Here is a 25,020-nt window from a genome sequence, read left to right as displayed (position 1 = left end):
TCCATAATAATCATTTTAACCACTTTTGTTCTGTGTTGAAGGATAAAGCTTGACTAATGCTGCACACAGGTGTTGTTTACACCTCATGATGCAATATTTAACCCTGGCACATTGGAAAACGTTGCACGACTTCACAGCGTACAGAATATTGATGAACTGTAGACCATCTAAAAGTGCATGCGAATGGAGAGCCCCTTTGTTCGGTAGCTTGTTTTTTATTTTTTTTATGTATATTGTCTTGACCTTCTGCAGGCACACCCTGATTTTTTTTTTAAAGAGACAATATGGTACATTTAGTTTTATTAGCAGAAGATGATTCCCAACAACAGAATTTAAATATTCTGTGTAAAATGAACAGATACAGATAGCAGCTCTATATTTGTTATGCTTGCACTGTCATGCCAGCTCTCATAGGGATCGGTGTGTGTTTTGCAAAAGGATAACAATCCATCGTTTGGAGATGAATTAGGGGTCTAGTGCCACCAATTTCCAAATCAGAGTTGTTATCCTCCTGACATCCCTGCTGCTGTTGTGAGTGGCAGCGCTACAGTAGAATTAATTCAGCTCTTCTCCCAGCTCTCAATATTTCATAGATTTGTTTTGGCCTTTGAAGGCTTTAAGCCTCTCTAGATCGAGTTATTTTCCTCTTCTTGAAGAGATCACGGAATTCCCCACCCTCCCCTCACCATCAATATTTAGAACCCCGCTGCATCACTTTGGACACGCATAAATCCACTCTTGCTCTTAAATCATTCATTAAAGATGGGTTCATCGTTGAATTTGAGGCCCTGTCTTATAAAGGCCAAATCAGACACACTGTGAAGGTTGCTGTATGATTTATAGCTGTTATGGGTTTCAAGTATCATGTCAGGGGAATTTGGACAAATGGATTGTGAGGAACGAGCACTGAGACAGATGTATACTCAGACAATGAGATTCAAATTGGCGCCTGACAATGCAAGCAACCACATCCTGCTCGGCTGGAAGAAGCGGATGTTGTAACTGCCTCCTTGTGGGACGATGAAAGTGCTAAGGTGCTCACATCGGGAAAAGTGAACGAAAGAATACATCAGAGAAAATACATGGGCATTTTAAAGCTGTGTAGTCCAATACTACACATATGATCATTGTTTTTTACGTCATAAATTCAACATTCATTGTGTATTTGCATTTGTAGCTGTCTTTGTCACAGCAGTACAGTGAGCAGCGTGGGCCTGTAGTCATTGTCATCCTTTTCTAACCAGAACACACCAGCCCACTTGCTGGATGCTTTTATATAAAGTGCCATACAGGTTCATGTGTACATACATTTTTAACTGATGCTGTCGCCTTGGGAATAGAGCTCTTAATCCACAGTGTTATGCTCTGCCCACAGAAATACACGGTCCAATTTTGCCTTTAAAGAAATGTTTTAAAAGCTTCTATTTTTGTTTGTAAGCAACCCATTTTTGGAAATAAATGTTGCTGTGTAAAAGAAGCATACATTTATGCATATTCAATGTATTACTCTCTTTCTTCCAAACAAAACTCACAACATGAAAAGATCAAATGGATAAAACATAAAAGTCAGGGTGTTACTACCTCAAATAACCCACCAGGCCTTATCAAAACAGGTCAGCAGCTACATAACAACAGAGCCCAGTGAAAGATTTACAGAAGTTTGCAGTTACGCTAAACAGCATACATTTGCTGCAATACTGTTTAAACGTTACAAATGCAAACGTTCCATCATGAGATTGATACTGCAGAATCTTTGAATTCATGGTGTCGTGTTACAGACAGTGGATCCGATTTTCAGGCCTCTCATCTCATGGTGGAAGTAAAATGATGCAGGGACGAGAAAACAAAGCTGGCAGGCATTGTCCTGCTTCCAGGACTCATGCGTAGACAGAGAGGCCCTCCAGACTCGAGTCTCCAGTTCTGGAGGGTATCTGTGTTATTGTGTGACATGGGCCACTATGCCAGATGGCTAGTCCGTGATGTGAACCCCACCCATACTTGTCAAAATGCCACCACATTGGCTGGTGCAGGACATGCTCAATCCCTCTTGTGGGAGAAGCCAGTTTGCAACCATTCAGCTCCAATTACAAATCTTCAGCAGCACCCGAGGATTTGAGGCCATCCAAATATGGTGATTACTCCGCAGTTCCTAGAGGGTTGAAGCAGAGAGCTGAGCTCTTCATTGGTATGCACTGTTTACTTACTGTCTGTGTGTCCATCTGTTGATATGGAGAACAGACGCAGCTCGATTTTTCTGTGGAGGCCACACTGGAAGCTTGGCACACATAACAATTATCTGACATTATCCTGCAGTTTCATGGCGTTTTAAATATTCAAACAATAGTCCAGCCTTTCAAGGAGCCGGTAGAACCAATGCGAAACAACAACCAGTAAATAAACACATTGATGAATAAGGGAGGAGGATATTGCATTATTGTATTATTCAAAGGGGATGGTCCAAACCAAATAATAAGAACAAGAAGAGGGTCTTTAAAAGAACAAATACACATCAGGTTCAGGCCCTCTCCCCAACATAATCATTTCTAAAGAGTCCCTGAATCTGGGAAGCGGCTTTTTTCCATCAGCCAAGACTTCGTTTTGACACTCCACACCATTTTTCTCCTTCTCGGTTTGAAAATGTCACTGTCACGGTACCAAAGCGACATTCTGTTAAATCACAGTCTTGAGTCATTTTAATGAGAGCAGAGGGGTATTTTAAGTCTGACACATTAAATCCAGTGCTGAATTTAGTTTTGTTAGACCAAAGAAGCCTAACATGATAGGGCTGGCCAAGGACCGGCTCAAATTCACCACTAAAGCACACAGATACTGTATGCAATCTAGCCTTTCTTCAGGGATTCTTTGTGGGATAAAAGGACCTGCATGGCAAAAGTACTGTTTGAATTATAACCACTTCATAGATGTGATGTTGCTACACACTTTGTCTATGCTTCTATGATTAACAATATGCAGCAATTAGGGGCCTTGTGTTAAAGTAATGGTCTCTGTAGAACTAGTTAAGTTCAAAACACAACTGTAAGGATTACAGGTACTTGAACCCAAAAGCACAACTCGGAGACAAGAAATACAAGTTAGTTTTTTACTTTTTTTCAGGCAGGGTCAAAACCAGGAGGTCAGTCCGAACAGGCAAACAAATCCAATAAGGGGCAGGCAAAAATCCAAGGTCAAAAACAGGCAGACAGGGTCGGAACAGGCAGAACAAGAACAATATAAAGATACGCTGGAGAACTTGGCACTAACACACAAGACAATCTGGCAGGGAACAAGTGCAAGTGAGGGGACCTAAATAGAGAGGGCTAACGAGGGAATGGGCTGCAGGTGAGATGGGTGTGGAGGACCAGGTGAGGGGAATCAGAGGTGAATGGTAGGATCTGAAATGACAGGAGAGTTAATAAAACAAGCAGACAGGATGAAAACAAACTAATATGAAGGGGAATTCGTGACACACAACATTTAAATAAATAAAAAATACCTGAAGGAAAACAGAGCAGTTTTAGGTCCTTTCAACACTGTAAGTAATACCTTGACAGCACCATATGACATTAGGTCAATCAACACTATGAAAATAAGAAAACAGCAGAGTTTGTGAAAGTATTTTACTCATCAAGACAACACTGGCAGGACAGAGTTGTTTTCTGGTTGAAAGTCCTGTTGGTTTGATTTATACATTTACCTCCCATCACACTATGTGTGGGTATTTTCAGTCTTATTTTCTCTGACCGTCTAATAACGACGATGGGTTTACATTATAGCTACTTGAAAGCCTGGTGCATCTCACACAGGCGCTAATGGATGCCTTGTGTTGCATCCAACACCAACGGGCGTGACAAAGCGCCAGGAAGATGGACATATTTGCAAGTTTGATCATTTGATGATGATGACAACAAAACATTGTAAACTTTCAATATCTTCTCACCTTTCTCTGTTCTGTGTGTGTGTGTGTGTGTCTGTGTGTGACTCTACATGCACATCTGTATGACTGTCTCTCTGTTGTGTCATTTTCTTGGCAGGTTTGGCGAAGCCCATGGGGCTAGTTGAGGGACCCGGAGGCCTTGGCCAGGGGGGAGCTGCTGCCACTCTGGGAGAGGACAGTCATGATTTGGAGGGGAAATATGAGGAGTACGGCTACAACGCTCAGCTCAGTGACCGTATCTCCCTGGACAGGAGCATCCCAGACTACAGGCCTAAAAAGTATGTCCACCTTCTGTCTTTCTCATTTTCTGTCATGTACATTCTCTCTCCAGCTGTAGCTCTACACCTGTTTTTCCTCCTGGCAGGGTTGTGCGATGTTACAGAGACTTGTAACTGGATGGTTTGCCCTGCTGCAGTTGATTGTGGTCTATTGTTGTGAAGACACTCAATGTACGGCCGGACCTTCTGCCAGGAAACTAGCATTTTCCTCAAGTGCTCAGTTTGTTTTTCTTCTCTTTTTCTTCTTTTTGGTAGTCATTTGTGTTTTGCTGATTTTCCAGAACATATATTGTGCCAAAATAAAAGCAGACTTGCAGCACAAGGTTCATTGGAAGCTGTGTAATTCAATGGTGGTGTTGAGGATTATTAGAATTTACAATGATTTCCTGCATATGGCATACTGCTTTTATGCTTATAGCATGCTGTAAGTGAGACTTTGTTTGTGAGTTTAATGTGTCTACTATGGATACCGGGGACCGACTGATGGATCTCTTAGGACTTTGGCGATAGGGCACCCAATCTATGGAAAGCCGAAAGTACCATTAAACACCTTTATTTTCAGACGATTTCTGTTAAAAACGCCACGGTTGCAGCGTTTGTGGCGTTTTTGCTGCGTTAAAAAAGCCCTTTTAAATGCTTAAGGGATATTCCTGGGCAGTCCCCCCTCATTAGGGAGATTCTCGGGGGACTGCTACTACCTGCAGGGTTGTTGGCCTGCTAGCAAGCTAATGTGCTAGCACAGCTCCAGTGTTATCTTTTTGCCCACACTGGCTGTTACAGATACGTTTCAGTAAGAATATATTTCGAGGTTGTTTTTTTCCTACATAGGCCATACAGCATTTTTTTCCTAAATGTTCTAGAACAGTTGTGTAAAGGGTTCTTGACTTAAAATCCTCTTAACCTCACAAGACAAGCAAGCGAGCAAGGCTTCCAAAAAGTAGCCTATTGTAATAACACCTGCAGGTGTCTCCTGCTGTCACATGACAGTGTGCCTCCCCACTGTAAAAGCCATCCTCACTTCCTGTTTGATACGTTTCATCGTCTTATTGCCTGACTCCACTTAATCCTTCCTTGTCTCTTCTGCCAATGCAGTACAGTCAGTTTAGCCACAGAGCATCTTAAGGCCTCTGCCATGGGGAGTTATACAATAGAAAATGACTTTTGTCACGCCTAATCCCTACATGAAAGGACATGGGGAAGATGATGGATATAGTAGAAGAGCTGCGTTGTAATGTTGCAATAAAAGAATTGAATATTAGTTAATTCTTTTTACGAAAGAGACACCCAGCAAGCAGCCTAAACGGTCCTTTTTAAAATACATGTTGTATTTAGACTGAACTACAGCTGTGATTCTGTGAGTGCTGCAGGAGATGGATTGGGCAGTGTGTGTGTGTGTGTGTGTGTGTGTGTGTGTGTGTGTGGGGGGGGATCAGGGCTGCCGGTGGCGTTCATATCACAGGCGACAGGCGGACACACTGAGCGGAAATCTAACGGCCAAGAGAGGTTTCTGAGGGCTTTAGCAGGGATAACAATTCATTTCATCCATGCTGCTTTGTTCCCAGCTCTTTTCACGCCCAGAAAAATTAGACAAGAGTGGAACGGGGAGGAGGGGCCAAGCTAAAAGGAGCTTGCTAATTAATAAAGACAGCTGAGAGTGCCTCTGGAATGGAGGGGTTTTAGGAAATTCCTTTTTTTTTAAATCAGCTTGTTTAACAAAAAATCGAAGATAAAAGGGAAGTGAGTGTTGGGGGTTTGCTGAGGTGTTTCCGGTTTGAAATAGGGACTGACACTGTGTGTTTGAGTATGGATTTAGTACTCGTTTCACGGGTTGTTAAACCATTCTGCGGGCTTGTCATCATACAGTACACTTCTTGATCTGTGTCTCTGTGTCCAGAATATTTGTTGTACCCATAGCCATAACGCTAACAAAACATGTGTCAAACACGGTAAAGCTTCAGTCCATGACAGCTATTCAATAGGTACACTCGATGATAAAGACTTACTACATTTGTTGTGTGGCTCAATGGAAATCAATACAGTGCAATGTGCAAACATAGTTTTCTTTGCCTTTTCTGGTTACGTCACCAAAGCAGTACTTTAAAGAGAAACATCAAAGAACTGCAAGTGAAAGAAAATGGATTTATGTGCAGCCAGACCAATACTGTTACTGCTAGCATTGTTGTGGCACTAGTGAGGACTTTTAGGGTGCTTTCACACCTACAGTAACCTGTTTGGTTCAGTTTGAAGCAGTTCTCTGCCTCATGCAGTGTGAAAAACTGCTCCGTATTTCTGCATCTGTAAGTATGTCCTGCAGGCAAAAGGTGACTGCAGCACTGCTGAAGAGAGGTTAACAATAGGAACCAGTCACCTCCTGTCTAATGGGCTTTTAATTGAACAGGAGTCATTAAGCAGAGGACTTTGATGACTACAGGGAAGCAAAGTCCATCAGCACGGCCCATGACTGAACGAGCCACACATTCTCAAGTCTCTCTCTTTTCAAACCTGCCAGTCTGCAGTAAAACCAATTCATAATATTACAGACGCAATTGTCTCTCGGACAAAAAAAACCTGTAATCCTCTTTCACCGCCCGCCCGTCCGCCTGTGTTTCTCTCTTTTGCCCTTCACTTCTGCATGTGACGTTCTTCACTGAGGAACTTAAGTAGGCTCTATATTATGGTGACTCTGAGCCTGCCATTCATTGTCCTTGGGAGGCTTACGTATGATAACATCTCATCGGGCTGTGGAGAGAAAAATAGTAAAGGGCATGCAAGCTAGAAAGATTACTGACGCCCACAAAACAAACAAAAATATGTTAAATGTGACTTGTGTCACTGATATGCTATTCAAGGCATTCAACCTGCTTTTTGCCCTCCAGTTATCCTCCTGCAAGGGAATTCATATTCAATTACTTCAAATCGCACCTGTATCTCTATTGTCACGCTGAAAATTGTATTTATATTTTGTCGAAATAGTTAAACCCAAAACTATATTAAAGACCAAGGACCCTTAGTTTTGTGTTTGTCTGCCTGTGGGAGGGTGATAACCAGAGAGGGAGGCTGAAGAAACAGGCTTACCTCATCTCTTTAGCGTCTGATACTGCAGAATGGGATCGTAAGGTCTCCACGGTGCAGGAGCTCCTGCAGCAAATTGTTGCTCTTTCCAGCGCCACAGTTTATCTCCTGGATGGGGAGGGTGGAGGGTTGAGAAATGACAAGGCAAACGATTATCTTTCCGAGAGGGGTGCTCGTGGATTGGAAAGTTGCTTTGGTGTTGCCTGCACTGCGCGGGTTACAGGAGGTTAATGTGAAATTTCACAGCAAATAAGAGCCGCCAGTGGGGGAAAAAGTCAGAGGGAGCACTGATCCAACCGGCTGGTGGAGGAGGAGAAAGGGGGAGGTGTGATTGGAATACATCTTAATCTGGCGCTCTGTTTCTGTCAAAGCTTGTTCCGGGTCAAATTATGAGCGCTGGCCAGTGAGCTCAGTCCCATTACAAACAGATGAGTCGATCGCTCATCCTGTTACGGCTTTACAAGGCTTCCCCGCTAGTGCAGACAGGTACAAATTTAAGCCTGAGCGATGCCCTAAATTGGATGCAGTAACTAGGACAATGGAACTACAATATCACTTTACGATCTCGACACTGAAATCCAGCCTCACTCCACATCTCAACTAGAAGCGATGTGGCTGCGTTGCCTCTTCTGACATTTTCGAGGAATTACTGTGGTAATATTCATTAAACGCAGCCTCTCCACTGGTCGTATAACAGAAAAGGAGTGAATTATACGTTACTTTGTTTTGCACAGTTGCCATGTTGTGGCTGTGTAAAGGAGTGCCGCGGTGCAAAAAAATCTCCCCTCAAACTCACTGCCAGATTTGTCATTGTATTTATAGACCTAGCAAGGCTGATTGAGAGAGGCAATAGAGAAAGCTATGAAAGGGAACAAAGGAGTTGGTGAGGGAGAGCATAAATGCACAGGGAAGGACTGAAATGATACAGTGGAGGGGTTATCAATCAAAACACTTGTGCACATATTCTTACGAATAGAGCGCGAGAGCAGGGCTTAAAGTATAGATAGACGTACGCAACGTGCTCCATCATAAACATTCTCTGTGGTTTAGTTTTCCTTTTATTACCTCTGCTGTCAAATGCATGTGGACTGCGGTAATGGAAGTGATTGATAACAGTGCATGAAATTAAGCTTTCCCAATCCAGAACAGCAAGCCCTCGCCTACTTGCACAGTGAGACTATAGGCAGTGGATTGTCATTCCTATGCATGAATCAGTGCCAGTATTAAGTTAAGTAGCCACGTAAGAAAATGAAAAGGATCAAGATGTTTCAGTGCTCTCAAGCTGCTGTATTATATTCCAACCACCTTAAAATCCAGAGCTGTGTCAATATCTAAGGCTGAACTTTACACTGATGCAGTAGTGTCACACAAAGTAAGATCAAGGCAGATTTTTAGAAAAGAAATAACACTCATTAGGTGGTGACAAACACGACTATGACAAATAACTAACTAACAAATGAAATCTAATGTTCATATCTGTTGGATGTGTAAAAAGCTAACTGTTTGCTCAGAAGTAAGTTGCAAGTTCATTAGTTAAAAAAATAAAAAATAACAGTATATATCTCTTAATTTTGTTGTTATTATGACTTATATTAGATTTTAATTGCAACTACACTATCAGCTCAGCACAGTCCCAAACTGCTATTTTGCTTTGAATTGTCCGTCTGCACAATAGTCTGTTTATTTTTTACTTTTGCCCAAAATCAAATTGACTTGATTTGAATTAACAAGAATTAGTTGGGGGAAAAAGACAAAACAAGAAATATTGTCCGATTAATTCTGTGCTCTCTGTTTGTCAGTATCTGCACTATACACTTGGCCCATGAGGAAGAAGAAACACACTGTGTCATTATATGTTGCATGTGTACATTTCAAGATCAGACATTTAGCTGCCAACTACAAATTAGAGTGCACCAGAATGCATGAGACAAATGATGTGTTAAAAGCAAATACCTCAAGTTGCAATGGAATAATTTACAATGGAAGTTAAATGGTACATGGACTGTACATGTATAGCACTGAGTCACAGTTGCCTCTGAAGTTGTGACAAGTGTACTTTCCCCATGTTGTAAAAAGTAAAGCCCAAAAGGAAAGTAAAATGTATTTTATGCTAATATGCAAAGCACTTACTATATCATTTCCCAAGTAAATAAGATGCCATCTGTTGTGTCTTTCTACATAATTGCTAGTTCCTCTCTTGCCAAATCTCATTGTTGAAAGGTGAGAACTTGCTAACACACACACACACACACACACACACACACACACACACACACACACACACACACACACACACACACACACACACACACACACACACACACACACACACACATACTCACACAAACCAGCGGCTGTGGAGGACGAGGAGGGTTCCAATGGGTGGAGAGAAGAGGATGTAACTTTAGCATCGTGCCGGGATCCATCTGCTGTGTGGCCGTCCCCCTGCGGCCTGACCCCAAGGATGCTGCTGACTCAGGCTGACATCGCAGTTCACCGAGGTATCAGTGCGCCGAGCACCAGTAGAGCTCAGATGGCTCACAGCGAGGGTGGAAGAGCAGGGGACGTGCTGTCTTTGAACGAAACATGTTCAAAGTAGCAGAATTTTGACTTTGATACCAACACTACCAAGTTTTATATCTAAAAATACGACCACACAGTGAACAAGGAAAAACATCAGCAGTGTCATAACCGGTTACATTTGGACAAAGATGAGGTTTGAATTTGATGTGCTTCAGTATGCACAAATAGCACAGTACAACATCTGACCAGTGATTGTATGCAGCTCCACAATTTCATTTGGGCGTTTATGATGTTTGCTGTGTCTTATCAGTTCAGATTATGGATCTCTTCTCTGACCAAGTGCAGATGTTCGAGACCGAATTTCAGCCTCACTCGTTGCCTCTATCACATCTAATAATCTGTGATACCATGTGAGACTGATACACTCTGTCAAATCAATGTATTTCTCAAGTGTATGGTATTTCACCTGACAAATGCAATATGTCACTGTCTTTAACACTACCCTGTCGGGAATGTTTGGCAAAAGACTTCAACAGATGAATAGGATTTACTGAAGCTAAACGAAACACATAGAATTGTTTACACTATATAGTTGATTCATGTCGATTTGATATTCTAATAAGGAACAATATTACATTCATTACAGCCAAAATCTCTTGTAAATAATTCAACCACAACAATTACAATAGCCACCTCATTATCCCTACATAATGAGACAGCACTGCTGAAGTAGATATGTGAAAACATGGAGAAACAAAGGCAGAAGCGAGTGAAACGCGTTTGTCAGCTGTTGCGTTTGGAGCCTTATTTTTGCGGCGCGGCAAGATTCACAAGCTGTTGACTGTGTGTGTGCGTATGTGTTCACAGTTGCCATAGGAATCAGCTAAGTGCTTCCGTCCAGTCAACACTGTTATTTCTGACTTCAAAGCCACAGTATGCCTGTGAGAAAATACTGTATTTTTCAGGAGGTGACAGACTTGAGATTATAAGCGAAGAAGAGTAACAGGGTTGTTGTTGTGTGAGAAGAAGACACAGAACAAGTGAATGTTACGAACATTCATTTGCAAGGTGTAGTGTACAGTACATTTGTATTAATTGTAGTAGTGTAAGTGTTCACTGATGTTCAAAACAGGTTACCATAGAGTCAATGTACTGTGTGAGATCATGACATTGAGGAATGACGGGTGGTGAGATAGCTAACAGGTTAAGAGATGGAAGAACACATTTAAAAGGAATCTTGTAGCCCAGTTTTGCGTCTTACCCTGCTTTTGATCATATTTGGGCTCATGTTTGCATGTCACTGAGAGAAACTTGGTTATTCACCTCCCTGTATAGATGAGTCTGACATTATCCAGGCTTCTGATTATCTGTGTCAGTAGAGGCATGTGAATGCCTTCTCCACATCCAGCAGTCGAGGATGAACCCAGTTTAGCTGCCTGAAGTCTGCTGCATTTACCACTCAGACAGGATTTGGCTTCTCTATGTGACCATTAGTAATGCAAGACGATGCAGTCTGTCACTGACATTGCTAAAGGCACACTTTCTTTAAACTTGTATATCATCATTACGTCAATTAGCATTGTTTGTTTCAAGGGGAGGAAGTGTTGGTATGTCCCCCTGAGGATGAATTGTAATCACTTTAGTGATCCTCTCACCTTCAATCTAGAGCCATCATCACGTAACAGCATTTTAATGTGTCCAATACTTTGGAATACGACAAAATAACGACAAAATGAATGACAATACCATTGGCCTCAGCTGTACTTTGTGCTTAGTGCAAATTAGCAAATGTTAGAATGCTAACATGTTAAAATAAAATGGTGAACATGTTAAACACGATGCCATGCGTTGTGAGATTGTTAGCATGTCGAAGGAAACGGGTTTCCATCAGAGAACTCCAGTCAGTATATTCAGGTTTCTCAAAAGCAGGATGAGAGTATGGCAGCTATACTGTAGCAGTAGTCACAGTACAGTGTAGAGAATCCAGGTCGGGGAGCTGCAGCTTCACCATCAAACGGATGTAGGGCTTTAAATGATATCTTAGAAGAGAGCTATTTTTTGCCTTGGTGGTTTGGTTCACTGACAAAAATGTTACCCAGGATACGTCCTTTTATTTTTGGACAGACATAAGAGGCTGTACGCACCATGTGGAGACACTGTGAATGTGAAATTGAACATTTTATTCAGTTTTTAAGAGGTAAAAGCTTCTTAAACTCCAACCAGTAGAAGGATGAGGCTGATTTCTCAACACGTAATACGTTTTTGTCGGTGTGTAGGTGAAGGCGAACAACAGGTGTAACTCATCACATTAATTATGTCTGCATCCCATTCACTGTAGGTGTGCCTGCCTAGCGCCCATGCTCACTGGCACGCCTACATGGAACAAAGCCATTGTTAAATTACAGCTATTACTATGACAAGTGAAAATGCCTGCTGTGAGAAAGATTTGTACAGTTGTTGTCATGGTGGGTTCTGGGTAAACAGAGGTGTTTGAGGTGGCTCCAGCAGCCCTTGAAGAGGTATCCGAGGACCTTGATGGCATTCTTTGGGGCCATAAATGCTTTTTTTAAGGAGTCCCAGCTAGGTTGTGAATATCTTAATTTCCCTTTACTTTTACACATTGTCTATTATAAAGCTTGTGTCATTTTAATTGGATAATTGTTCTGCTATGTACATTGCTTTTACAATAATATTTTTGTATAGAAGATCCGCTGGTCTTTATAAACCCAAATAGGTCTTGCAGAGAGAAAACATTGACATTACACTCAGATATGAAAGTCATATAAAACGCACACAAAGAAAATGTTTCTCTTAGTGAGTGACATGCAAACAAAGTCCAGGTTGTTTTAGCACTGGCTAATAACTTTAAATGTATCTTAACAGGTGTAAGCAGTTGACGTACCCAGAGGACCTTCCTCAGATCTCCGTGGTCTTCATCTTCGTGAACGAGGCACTGTCGGTGATCCTGCGCTCCGTCCACAGTGTTGTCAACCACACACCAGCACATGTGCTGAAGGAGATCATCCTGGTGGATGACAACAGTGACAGTGGTAAGACCTTTGGTGAACCTGAAGATTTTTTTCATCCAATTAATAAAACTGTCACTTCAAAAATGCCCAAGCAATATGTAACAAACCGTGGTGTCCTACTCTACATGCTCTGCAGGACATTAATTGATGTTAGTCACTGAGATCGTGTCAGTTGCTGTGGTTTGATTCAATATCTTTCTGATCATTTCCTTTTTGCATCGCATTTAGTTGTTCCTCATTTTTCTCATCATGAAACCTGTAGAACCTGCAGTTTGTCATTGTCTAATGCTGTAGGTTTGCTTATTCACTTGAGACAGTCACCCTATTCATCATGTCTTGTCATCCCCGGTGGAACACAAACTTAAGGCGTCATACACAACTGAGTTAGTGTGATGTTTTTGGACTCCTGCCAGAGTAGTCAGTCTTGTAATGCTACGGGTTCTTATGTGTGTTGGTGTGTGTGTCAGAGACAGTTTTCTGTGTGTTTGGTTTTGTGAGTAACAGTTGAAGGGATAGAGAACCCCTGAGGCTGGACTCCTGCACACCGGGTTTTAAAATAGCTTTAAAAAAAAAAAAGGGGGGAAAGAGAAGGGATGGGATTTGTCTCGTCCTTTGCTTACTGTCTCCATGGCGATGTGGGCAAATGCTTCAGTTGCATCCACACCATGACGCCCACAGCAGCTGACGATGCTCGGCTCCACATCCCAAAAGCTTTTCCGTTTGGAGAGGGAGGGACAATGAACTAGATTCCAGACGACACTTGGCCCTCCTTCACTTGGCACAGAGTAGCAGGCCTGCCTCCCTCAGGCTGGCAGTGGAAAAGGGCGCATGAATAACATACTGAAAGAAGGCCGAGCAGGAGTCAACACTGGCACATCTCCGCTCCCCGCTGAGGCTTTAACTGCCTACAATTAAACAGGCAGTCGTCAAAAGTCAATGAACAGATAGAAATAGATGCGGACCCCTCCTCTCGTTATGTCAGTCTGCCCCACGCATTTTGACTCTCGCAGAGGTTTTCCTGAAATAGATTTTTGAAGGACAACCCTATTTTTACTATGAAGACTGCAACTTTTTGTATTTAAATTTATTACATTTCACCTCTACTCCCTCCTATGAAATGTTATTATTGCAAGGGTTTCAAAGAAACAGCATTAGACTCTCACGATAACAAAGACTTTGGAGTAACTCCATAATATCTTTATTTATCAGCAGAAACTCTGGAATACTTTAAAGCAGCTATAACTAATATATTTATAGTAGGAAAAGATTAAATGACTGTGTTACGTAGGGCTGTAATGATGCATCAATATGGAATGATGCAATTCATTAAATGATCAACAATCCAACATTGTCATCTTTAAGATAAAAAAACATGACATGTCTGTGTCACAATTTCCCTCCAAGCGCACCTCCTTCCTAAACATTCAAACAGTATGAAAACCATTAAACAACAGGAGGTTTTTCTTTTAAATGTCCAAATAATCTATATACTATTGTAAGAGAACAACAACAACATTTAAGTTTGATTGCAAGTTTGTCCTGTTTTAAATGGATTTGACGATGAGTACACCTTTGTCTGCAAATTACACGACTCTCTGATATCCGGATATTTAAACTGCAAAGTCGCCAACTCATTCCTACTAATTAATCCCTAGAGAGTCAACTAATTTGCCACAATAATACCTCAGGCATGAAAACTCATCAGAGCTGTAAGAATAAAGTTGTCTCCAGCCAGAGGAAGAAACTAATTGAAACTGATGTACAAGCGCTCTCTAAAACAGCAAAACAGCAAAACTCGTGGCCTCAGTAACCTCTGCGTTAAAGCATCGCAGACTGACGTTTAACATTAGTGTGCTGTGTGCAGTTCACTGACATCCCATTACATGACTACAAGGTGTTGTTGTTTTCAGTGTCCACGTGCATCTTTAATGTGAGGTCAACTTCAGGTCACTGCCTGCAAACCAACACATCCGTCAGCGGCACTTACTGTATGTTCGCCAACAGTGATGGTGATTCGTGCAGAAGTGTGAGCTGTGTCTTGGGAGCCGCTCTGCTGTGACATTAGACAATTAATATGCAGGCTGGTGTGCTTGACCTTTTCTGGATGGCTCTGTCTGTCCCCTCCCATTTACACAAGGCTCAGTGAGATGAGTGGAGGTACAGCCACACTCGCTCCTAGCATAATAAATTAAGCACCGGAAGCATGTTTGCCTTGCGGCTGAAAGGTTTATTCACAGCACTGGTCTAAACTAAACTCACATTCCAAGTGATGAGCTTTGGCTATGTGTGTGTAATAGGCAGGACGACTCCAATTCATTGTTGTTCGCCATGTTAGCAGCATAACGGCAAGGAAAGGCTTAATGAGCCTTATAGGATTCAATTCCAGCAAATACCACCAGCATATTGATAACTTAATGATTCATATAATGAAAGCAGGATGTAAACTGAGGACCAGTTGAGTACAGCTTGTAGTATTAAGTTCACGTGGAGCTGAATTACTTTCAACATTGCATTCATTAAATCTGATTAACAAATGGAGGATTTGCAAATTAACACACAACAGAATATTTGTCTGACTCATTTAGACACTTGCAAGAAATGATTTTGAAAAAGGCACTATTTAATTCCTATATAATGATCTCAATTTGGTCCAAATTAGCTCAGTTTTTTGACTTTAGGTTTCATTAAACGCCTGTCTGACTCTACCGTTGCAAAAAACTATTAACGGGGAAGAGTTTTTTCTTAGTTGCACTCTAACTGAGACATTCAATCACATATCTCTGTAAAGCTTCACATACTGCATTCAGTCACTTGCATTAAGACAGTGTCGCATAGACGCAGAATGTTGCATCTATAGAGCAGGTAATGCTATCACCTAGCATAATGATAAAAACAATGAGCAGAGGCGATGAAAAGAAAGACAGCAGAGAAAAGTTGTTTTCATAATTTATCTGTCAGTGATTCTGAGAAAAAAAACGAGCACAATGTTGGCAGGGCAGAATTTTGAATGAAGTGAATGTGACAATTTTAAAAGGTGGAGGATGCAAAAAAAACATGAACCAAGTTACCATTGTGGCGTTTGTGTGAGAGGTGGATAACCTCCAAATTGCTGACATGCTGCCGCACAGATTATTTCCACAATGCACAGGCCTACTGCCAAAATGTTCTGTGAAGGGCTTCTATACTGTCACACTGCATTCAGATGTTACCCCAGGATGAGGAGTATCATATTACTTTTGGCTGCAACGTTTTTGAATATTTAATGAACATCACATTGCTTGTGGTGATTCAGTTTACTAACTTCACTAGTCTGCTTGTGATCGATCAACGTGATCAATTTCAGACCTGTTTTCTGTATCAGTGTCTGATACAAGTCCATTAATCTACTGTTCGAATAATATGGTCTGTGGTTTGTGTAGCAGAGACCAGACCTTTGTAAACACACAAAGAAACTCAACTGATGCCTGTTCTGAGGCTGATCTTTCTGGATCGGAAACAGAAAATCCTGTGGCTTATTTAAAGAACAGGTGTAGCTGTATTTAGTGAGCACAAAGGAGGCAGTATGTGGAAGGATATAATTCAGGCTTTGCAGCATGTAAGTGAACTCTGAGGCTTTGCCCCAGTTAAAAAAAATCAAAAGCAGGTTCAATAACTCTCTACCATCTATCCTTAACACAGCGGCCTCCATAATCTCCGTCGCCAAAGGAATTCACGGTGCTCCTTGCGCAGTCCACTATGCATTCATTTTAAATTCATAGTATGATGGATAGTTATTTATCCCCAGATATGTTTCACTGCTACTCCTTTAAAATGTATTCCCTGTTCCATAACTCTCCTCCCATGAACGCAGTCCAATGTTTTATTTGCTAGGATCAGGGGGAGGCCCATAACTTTTCTCCTTCCCAGCACAGCCAAGTAATTATTACACTCTAATAGCTTTTATCATATTGTAGCTGCAGAGCAGGCCGATGATGAAGGAGACCCGATGCACAGGTTAGAAATATTCAACAGTGCAAACATAACCAAACTGCAAAGGTCTCTGGACTTTCAAAGAGCAGCAATGTAGCTTCTAACAGTGACTGATCCAAATGGGAATGCAGTAAAGATGAACCTCATTATTCCTAAATGAGCTTACGTGACATTAGTACTAAATGCTAACAGCAAGCTCATTTGTACCCACTGCTCTGAGACGCTTTATAGCAAAGATGAAATAGGAAAGGTTCTCAGTTCGTGCGCATGAAATGCGCTAAAATCATCCGCAATCAGACTGTAGTCGAAGTACTTACCTAAACTTTACTAAAAGTACCAATAAGTAAAATTACAGAAGATGTGCACAGTGTACTTAGAGTAGCAAAAGAAGATTAAATCTGTAAAGTGAATAGCTTAATGAAAGCATAATAAGTATAGTACTTAAGTAAATGTACATAGTTACTCTCCACCAATGATATTAAACATCTACATCGAGGCAGACAAATCACACCGACAGAGAGAGACAGAAATTCAGAGAACATGGAAATTCCACACAGAAATACTGGAGATCAAATCTATACGTACTTGCAGCCACATACAGTGCTAACCACTGAGCCGACCTGCAGGACATTTGTTCATGTTAAACTCAAGAGTACTATTGAAATTAAAAAAAAAGAAACCCACAGACAGTCAGAAACAAAGAGTTTCCATGAATGGTTGCTTTAATTTGGTGTCAAATGCTAACGGCGGTTTGCTTCACGGGTCACCGCTTCTAAATCCACACTCTCTCCCTGCAGTAGCCACCGCTATACCCTATAGACCATCAATTTAAAAAAGACTCCTGACAATCCATCCACTCACTGCGTCTCCGCAGTCACACAGACACAGGATTAGTCCGCCATTTCTCTACTTTCACTGGCTGATTTATGTTGCGAGTCACAGTCACAAGCTAGGTGCGGATGCTGTTCAGAGCCCGGTGTGCCACAAGCGTCCTTATTAATCTCTCCCTCAGAAAGTGGAACGCTCAGCAGTAACCCAGAGGAGAAGCTCAAACAGCCATCTATCCTCCAATGAAACACAGACAGCAATTTGTGCAACTGGCTGTTTATCCGGCAAACTTTTTCCAGTGATGACAGCCAAACTTTTCTGTAAGAGCAGAGGAGGAGAGATGTTATAATCCATCTGGAATAAAGATGTCGTTGGTGGAATGCATTAGACAGTCACTCTGTACAGCAACCTCTATGGTGAATATTGTCTCAGCTGTGACAAATTAATTCTGCTTTTCTTGATTTAGTTGGATTTCATACAATGTATGAGTTAAAAACTAATCGAAGCTGCGTAAACTAAACAGTTTTCTCTTATTTTATCTCCCCCTCTATTTGGAGCTGCTGAAGTTGCCAGTTAGGTGTCCCATCAGTGTTGAGCACTATATACATCAATAATGTGTTACAGTAATGTGATTGTTATTTTCTGCAACAAGTAGGCCTATAGGGACATCACAGTTAATCACAGTAATTATTTGTTTCAGCAACGTATTGGGAGTATACGTTTTTCACTTTCTTACTGTATTTGCCCAAATACACTGACCTTCACGACACTCGTCCAATGAGATTTTGGTTTTGATGGGAGGAGGAAGTGTTGGTGTCTTGTAGACGAGATTAAATTGCATCATGTTTTTCTGTCACAGACATTCAGATCAGTCCTCGTCATTAAGATTATTTTTCTTATTGTTATTACTATGTCTTAACCCGGGGCTTAATTTGTTTTTGGTTTAACATACATGGGTTATAGCCTACAGTAGTTAACACACAGAAATGTTTTAACCTGAGTTAGGCTGAAGCGGAGCTGTCCAGGCCCCTGTGGTGCTGATTAGGCTTTTCATGGGACTCAATCGCCAGTCTACGTCCTGAATTTGACCCTGGCATCCACCATAACCTACTCCCTACACATACTAGTGTTAATACTACTAATGCTACTACTAAATCTTTCAGTCACAACTATTGCGAAATTAAGTAGCATATGCCACTTGGTGTAAATAGCAAGTAGTGACCGGTGTAAATAGTCAAATAGCATGTGACTATTCTTACCCGGGTGCCAATAGACACTCAATGATAGGCATTAATGATTGCTTAGTTCCATGAAGTGTCCCAGTTAGCTATTCCATTGAGCCAGCATGCGCAATGCCCCTCCCCTCCTAAGTGATATGTAGCTATTATTAACCATTTAAATACATCAGTGCTTTTTCTACCATAAGATCTGAGAATGTCTGCCCTGAAGAAGGCTATTTAGTTCAGTAACTTGGCTGGCATGCCAACATAAGCCAATCATAAGCCTACATTCAGGAATCGCTCAGAATTGGAGGGTGTGCAGGTGTTATTAGTTAACGGCTTTACTGTGAAGACAAGACTACTGGGTTGCTGCATACAGGACTAACGTTAAGCTAGGTAACGTTGATAGACAGTAAATACTAACCTTAGAGTGGCTGCTTGTTAAACCATTATGACTCACTTTCTATTTCTACACGTCTTACCAAAGAGGTGTTGTGTGGGTTTGGAGGCTTTGGAGTTGGAGTTTAAAGGCAACCTGTGACGAGGCTCAGCTGACTAGGGTAAAGTTACGAGTAATGTTTAATGAGTTATAGGTTATGAGGAATTTCATTTTCCAAGCAACTTGCCTGGCACTGGTTACCATCATTATGCACTCTTTGGCTTTAGGTCAAAATAGAGAGAAGAAAATAACACTCATTTTCTCTGCAGTCCTGACTCATGGCAAGTTAGATCAAAACCTTCTTGGAAACATATTTTCATTTGTTGTCATTACACTTTCATTTGGATGGAATTTTAAGAAAGATTTTCTCTAATCTGCCCTCTTTCAGTGGAGCTGAAATTCAACTTGGACCAGTATGTGAACAAACGCTACCCAGGCCTGGTGAAGATTGTGAGGAACAGCAAGCGGGAGGGCCTGATCCGAGCCAGAATACATGGCTGGAACGCGGCCACGGCTCCTGTCGTTGGCTTCTTTGATGCCCACGTTGAGTTCAACCCTGGCTGGTAAGAAAAAGTCATGTTTAACATGAGAAGGTCTGAGCTGCTTCTCTGTCCTTTGTCACCTTTGCTTTGTGGTTTGCTTTTCATATTTTCAGTACAGAAGGATGTTATGTAAGATTATTATCGTTGAAATATGCAGCTTAGTCTGCCCTAAGCATTTTGATATAGTGCCAGGTCAATTCTAACTGAGAAAGCATTTTCATCAGAATGACCCTTATTATTAGTAAGGGTTTATCGTTAATAAGCTTTCCTCTCTGGCATCTCCTTTTAAATCATGAGGAATGGCTTTGGTTAGAGCTGAATAAAAAGACAGCCCAATGTAAATGACACTAATTGTCCAGCAAATACACACTTATAATAAGAGAGAGCGCAACAGCGTGAAAGGCGAAAGTGAGTGTAATTAAAGAGGGAGCATAAATGTTGAGCATTTTGACATCATTTTACCTGCAGGCTCTGGGCTTATTTTGCGATATGAAATTACTTCTGGGGGTCTCAGTCCAATATCTGCCTGCTGCTTAAGTTTACCAGCAAACAAGTCACTCAAATAGATGTAATTGGCACCTAATTTGAGTCTGCCATGCTGTCAGTGTTTGAAGATGAAGTGTTGCTTTTGTTCCCTGGGAATCTGTCTGCAAGGCAGGAGGGGAACAAAGAGGGATGAAGGAAAAAGAGGAGGGATGGAGGAGAACAGCAGAGAGAAATAGTTAGTTACACATTTTCTACAGAGTACATAGATGCAGTTGAAATATATATATAATATATATATATTCTGTCCCCCCCGCTCCAATGTTATCACACAACGTGCCCCTGATGTCACACTCACAGTCATAGTTGAAGCACAAATAAATTATACACACACTGCTACAGTGTTGACAGGAGGCGCTCCTCATAACTTCAAGTAGTTATAGTATTAGAGGTAACGGGGAGGGAAGCTCATCGGTGAGTGTCTGGCGGCCGTGTCACGGCACATCTACATTGAGCTGCCACACTCACAGTGATAGGCGTTGGGGTCGGGTGCACTGTGAGCCGGGCGGCAGGCAAAGGCGAGAAACCTAGGTGTGCCAACCCCTGGCATCGCTGACTGGCTAAAGGGACGTGGAATGTCACCCGTCTAAAGGGGAAGGAACTGGAGCTGGTGTGGGAGGGTAGAGGTACCAACTAGTTATAGTTGGGCTCACCTCCACGTAGCACTGGTTCTGGAAACAAACTCCTGGAGAGAGGCTGGACTCTACCGGAGTTGCCCAGGGTGAGAGGCGCCAGGCAGGTTTGAGCGTGAAATGCACAGGTGTTTTGCTGTGGCCGTCCACAGTGATGCTGGCATTGCACTGGACTGTTGTTGTGAAGAGGAAGCCGAGCTGGAAGGCAAAGCTATCGGTTTACTGGTCCATCTATGTTCGGACCCATCAGCTATGGTGATGAGCTTTGGGTAGTGACCGAAAGAACGAGATTGCAGGTACAAGCGGAAACAAATGAGCTTCCTTCATAAGATGACTGGGCTCAGCTTTAGAGAAACAATTTGGGTTTGGGCAACACAACAAGGTTTAGGAAAGAGAAATCCTAATTGACTTTCCATCGGCATTGTTTCCGTGGTGCTGGCATAAAATACGACGTTGTGGTCATTTCACATATTTCTGTGACATCAGGTCGGTATGAATGAGTATAAATGGCAGTAAAAACCATTCCCATAGAAAATGAAGCAGTCTGGATGATTTAACGATTTCCTGGTATGAATACGGATACAATAAGAATACAGATATTTATGTGAACTAAACAGACACAGATTTTTCAGCCGTTCACCACCAAAACACATTGACCTCGTAACCCGTGTAGTGATTTAATGTACCTTGATCATTGTCTCTCGGCACTGTTTTGTAGCATGAATATAAACCTGAGGCTCGGAGGAGGTAGAAGTCGAGCAGCCCAGCCAACAAATGTCGTTCAGGGAGAAAGTAGCATCATTGCGTAGGTGCAATACTGATGATAATTGATACCCTGTGGATCTCTCATCTGTTTTCCCATCTGTTCTTGCTCAAAAATAGACGTACCTTTCATGCCCCCACATACATAAGCCCATTCACCTCTGCATCAGATTCCTCCTCCACAGCTCCCCCCATGTTCTATATGTTGAGGCTGTGTTGGCGAATTTCCTTTGAGTTCACCTGCTGCCATTGAGTGCGTTGTACACACCTCTCTCCTCTGCCCCTCCCCCCCACACACCCTCACCCACATAACCGCCTCCATCTTTCTTTGATAACCCACTGCCTTTATTTTTTTATCCGTTGTGCTGCTTCAGATTTGCTTTTACGTGAGGTTTTATTTACAGGAGTCAATGAAAAGTGGAGCAGAATCCCTGTGATTTTTCCACAAGTAGATATTGGGTAAAGGAATATAGCAATGTAGGCGATGACAGGCATCTTCAAGAACCGCCTTCATGCTGCTTAGATATCTTTTGTGAGAGTGCGTAGGTGCATTTATTATCTACTGTATGTCTGCAAACATTCTGTGCTTCTCTTTTACTCAGATAGATGTACTCGTTCTGTCTATACTTTCTATTTGCTTGAATGGAAGAAGCCCCCTATTTATCATAATATGATTATTCACCATTGCACATCCGGTGATAAGTGAGATGGATGATTCCTCTAGATGTTGTGGTGAGTCTCCCCCAATGACCTTGTACACACTGCCTGTGCATACAGAGACAATGCTGCCAGCTCTCAGCTGCAGTGCTGTGATTCATTGGCAAGGCATTCCACCTGGCGTGCTGTGCATTTGCAGCTGAAATGTATTTCTGGTTGGCATTCCTGTAAAAGCAGACTGAATTGTACCACACTGTACAGTGCACTTGACACTTGTTTCCCATTTCCTCACACCATGTTGGTTTATGAAGAGTTAAGAAGCGAGAAGTGATGGAATCAGATTACCACGGATTTGCTCTGCTTTAATATGAGGATATGAAATTGTTGCCTATTATTAAGGCGGTATTGCATCAGCTAAATGCATCCATCTCCTCTAACGCTTTATATCCATCCATCCTTCAGACAACGGCTGTCCATTCTGCTCCAAACAGGATCGTTTCCTTCTGCATGCTCTGTAAATAAACACGATTAATGACAGGAAATGGGAGCGTTTTGTAATTAGGACCTACTATATGCTACCATACACCTGCAAATGGGAAGAGCAGGAAATTGATATTTATTTGTTTTTTAAAGTCCCCGCAGTTGCAATCTCAGGTTATTAACGATTGACGATTAGAAGTGTAGCAGCCGCTCCCTGCTGAGTGTGTGCTGGAGATAAGATTGTCATTGCTGGCTGGTGGTAATGAAATACATGCTTCAGAAAGCAACACTTTGATGAATTTTGAATGCTCAGCTGCTATGTGACCTGGTGAGTTTATGTAGGAACAAGACAAACTTACTTATAAAAGTAAGAAAGAAATGTAACCAACCTCCGCCTCCTGTAATTATGAAATATGTAATATTTATCATCAGTTCCTTAATATCATTGAGATATCATCTATCTGCCTATAATACTGAGCGGGTGAATTGGTATTGCGTAATTAAATTGGTATACAACTTTCAGAGTTCTTGAAAACTGAGGAAATCTGTTTTTTAGCAAAAGAAAAAATGTCTTAAGTCTCGCTCACTGTGTCTGGCGGTGGCTCAGTGTTTATATCTGTCTGGAGACGAGACAGAAGGCTGCAGCCATACTTAGCGCTTCAGAGAACACAGGCCAGGCAGACCTCCGAAACGCATAACAGAGATTCATGCCGTCTTTACATTCGTATCATATCAACCACATCATGAGCCAATGCATTTAGAAGTAGTTTGGAATCTTACATTGCATCGGAGGACCCGTTTCCAGTTCATGCTTCTGCATCTCACTATCTACTTCATGATGAATTGAGATTCTGTGCTGATATGTTTTGCTTTCTTTAAATTCTGCAATATGTGCTCTGCATACACATGTCTGAGCTGCTCTGAGAAACAGCCGGGCAGGAGGACTGTGGACGGCCTCACATTTACAGAAATTGAATGTGCTTAAAAATGGCTAGAGGCACTGCAGGCTTAGATCATTTTCAAAGACACACCACTCACTGTCACATGCATCACATATACACCGCGTATGTGTGCGTTAACATGAATGAACACTATTAGAGTTAATTCTAACACTTTATGTGCAGATTACATTTTTTTTTGAAGTGTTGGTATTTTACCACAGTAGTTATTGACTCTGTGTGGTGAAAATGTATCACTCCTCAACACTTTTTTTATTGTTTTCAACACTAGTGTGCATTTAGAAATGAGCACCCTTACAGTATCATTGTAAACCGTACAGGTGTTGCTTCCATATTAAAACTGTAAGGCGTATAATTGAATGTTTAGACATACACCACAGGAGCACAAATTCTATAATTATGTTCAGTGAAGTATGTGAAAAGATCAATAAATGAAAGAGAAAGAGAAAGTAAAGATGTGTTATTCACTTTACTGATACAGACCTGATGCTCTCTGGGGCATAATTCTGAGCACAGTTAGATTCATTATCTGATAATTTCCAGCTTCATAATCGTTAACTGTTTGAGATCTGTTGATTTGGACATTGTAAATAAGAATGTAATCTCAAAGAGGACAGCTGCAAGGTTCTTATGTCAGCACTGCACAAAGGTATGACAGATAGTGAAACATTCTCTGAGGCTGAGTAAAACAGATAGAAATTGCGATTGTACAGTGATATTTATCCTGGCTTATTCTGTTTGTTTAATTTTGTGAAATGTGTGCACAGCCTGATGCGAGTCTCAAAAAAGGTGCCGGATATTATGAAAGACAAACGAAGAGTTAATGAATCAAAGGACCGCTCCTGCTTCAATATGAACCCTTACAAAGAAATGTTAGGGTGAGGCTGACGGCAATGGAGGTTGTCAACATGTATTCATAATATTGGATGAGTCATCGCTGGAAGGGGGGAAAATCCTGTAATATGGAACAGAGAATGATTTGGGCTGATGTGGACGAATTACCCTCTCGGTGTTATGCAGATGAAGTGGCAGCTACAGGAAGAGGAATGACATAGACTCGTCTGTCAAAACCAGATGTGTCCTCGTTTTCCAGAGCGTCTCTATCTTATCAGCCTCATGGATCCCTGAGGTACAGTACATGAGCGGCTGGCTG

General features: G+C 41.7%; 1 protein-coding gene across 1 annotated transcript in view; it reads left to right on the top strand.

Moving 5' to 3' along the window:
• The window catches only part of galnt9 (polypeptide N-acetylgalactosaminyltransferase 9), a gene marked incomplete at both ends in the record, with an annotated part of 73,407 nt that overhangs the window by 5,778 nt on the left and 42,609 nt on the right, over positions 1-25,020 (top strand). The window contains 3 exons of the mRNA XM_079160532.1: positions 4,032-4,212; positions 12,691-12,857; positions 19,681-19,855. Coding sequence (XP_079016658.1) covers positions 4,032-4,212; positions 12,691-12,857; positions 19,681-19,855 — 523 coding nt within the window. The remainder of the gene's footprint in view (positions 1-4,031; positions 4,213-12,690; positions 12,858-19,680; positions 19,856-25,020) is intronic.

This window comes from Pholis gunnellus (assembly GCF_910591455.1).
Source record: "Pholis gunnellus genome assembly, chromosome: 6".
NCBI classification, from domain to species: domain Eukaryota; kingdom Metazoa; phylum Chordata; class Actinopteri; order Perciformes; family Pholidae; genus Pholis; species Pholis gunnellus.
Note: the sequence above shows the minus strand (reverse complement) of the source record. Positions and strands in the feature narration are given on the sequence as shown.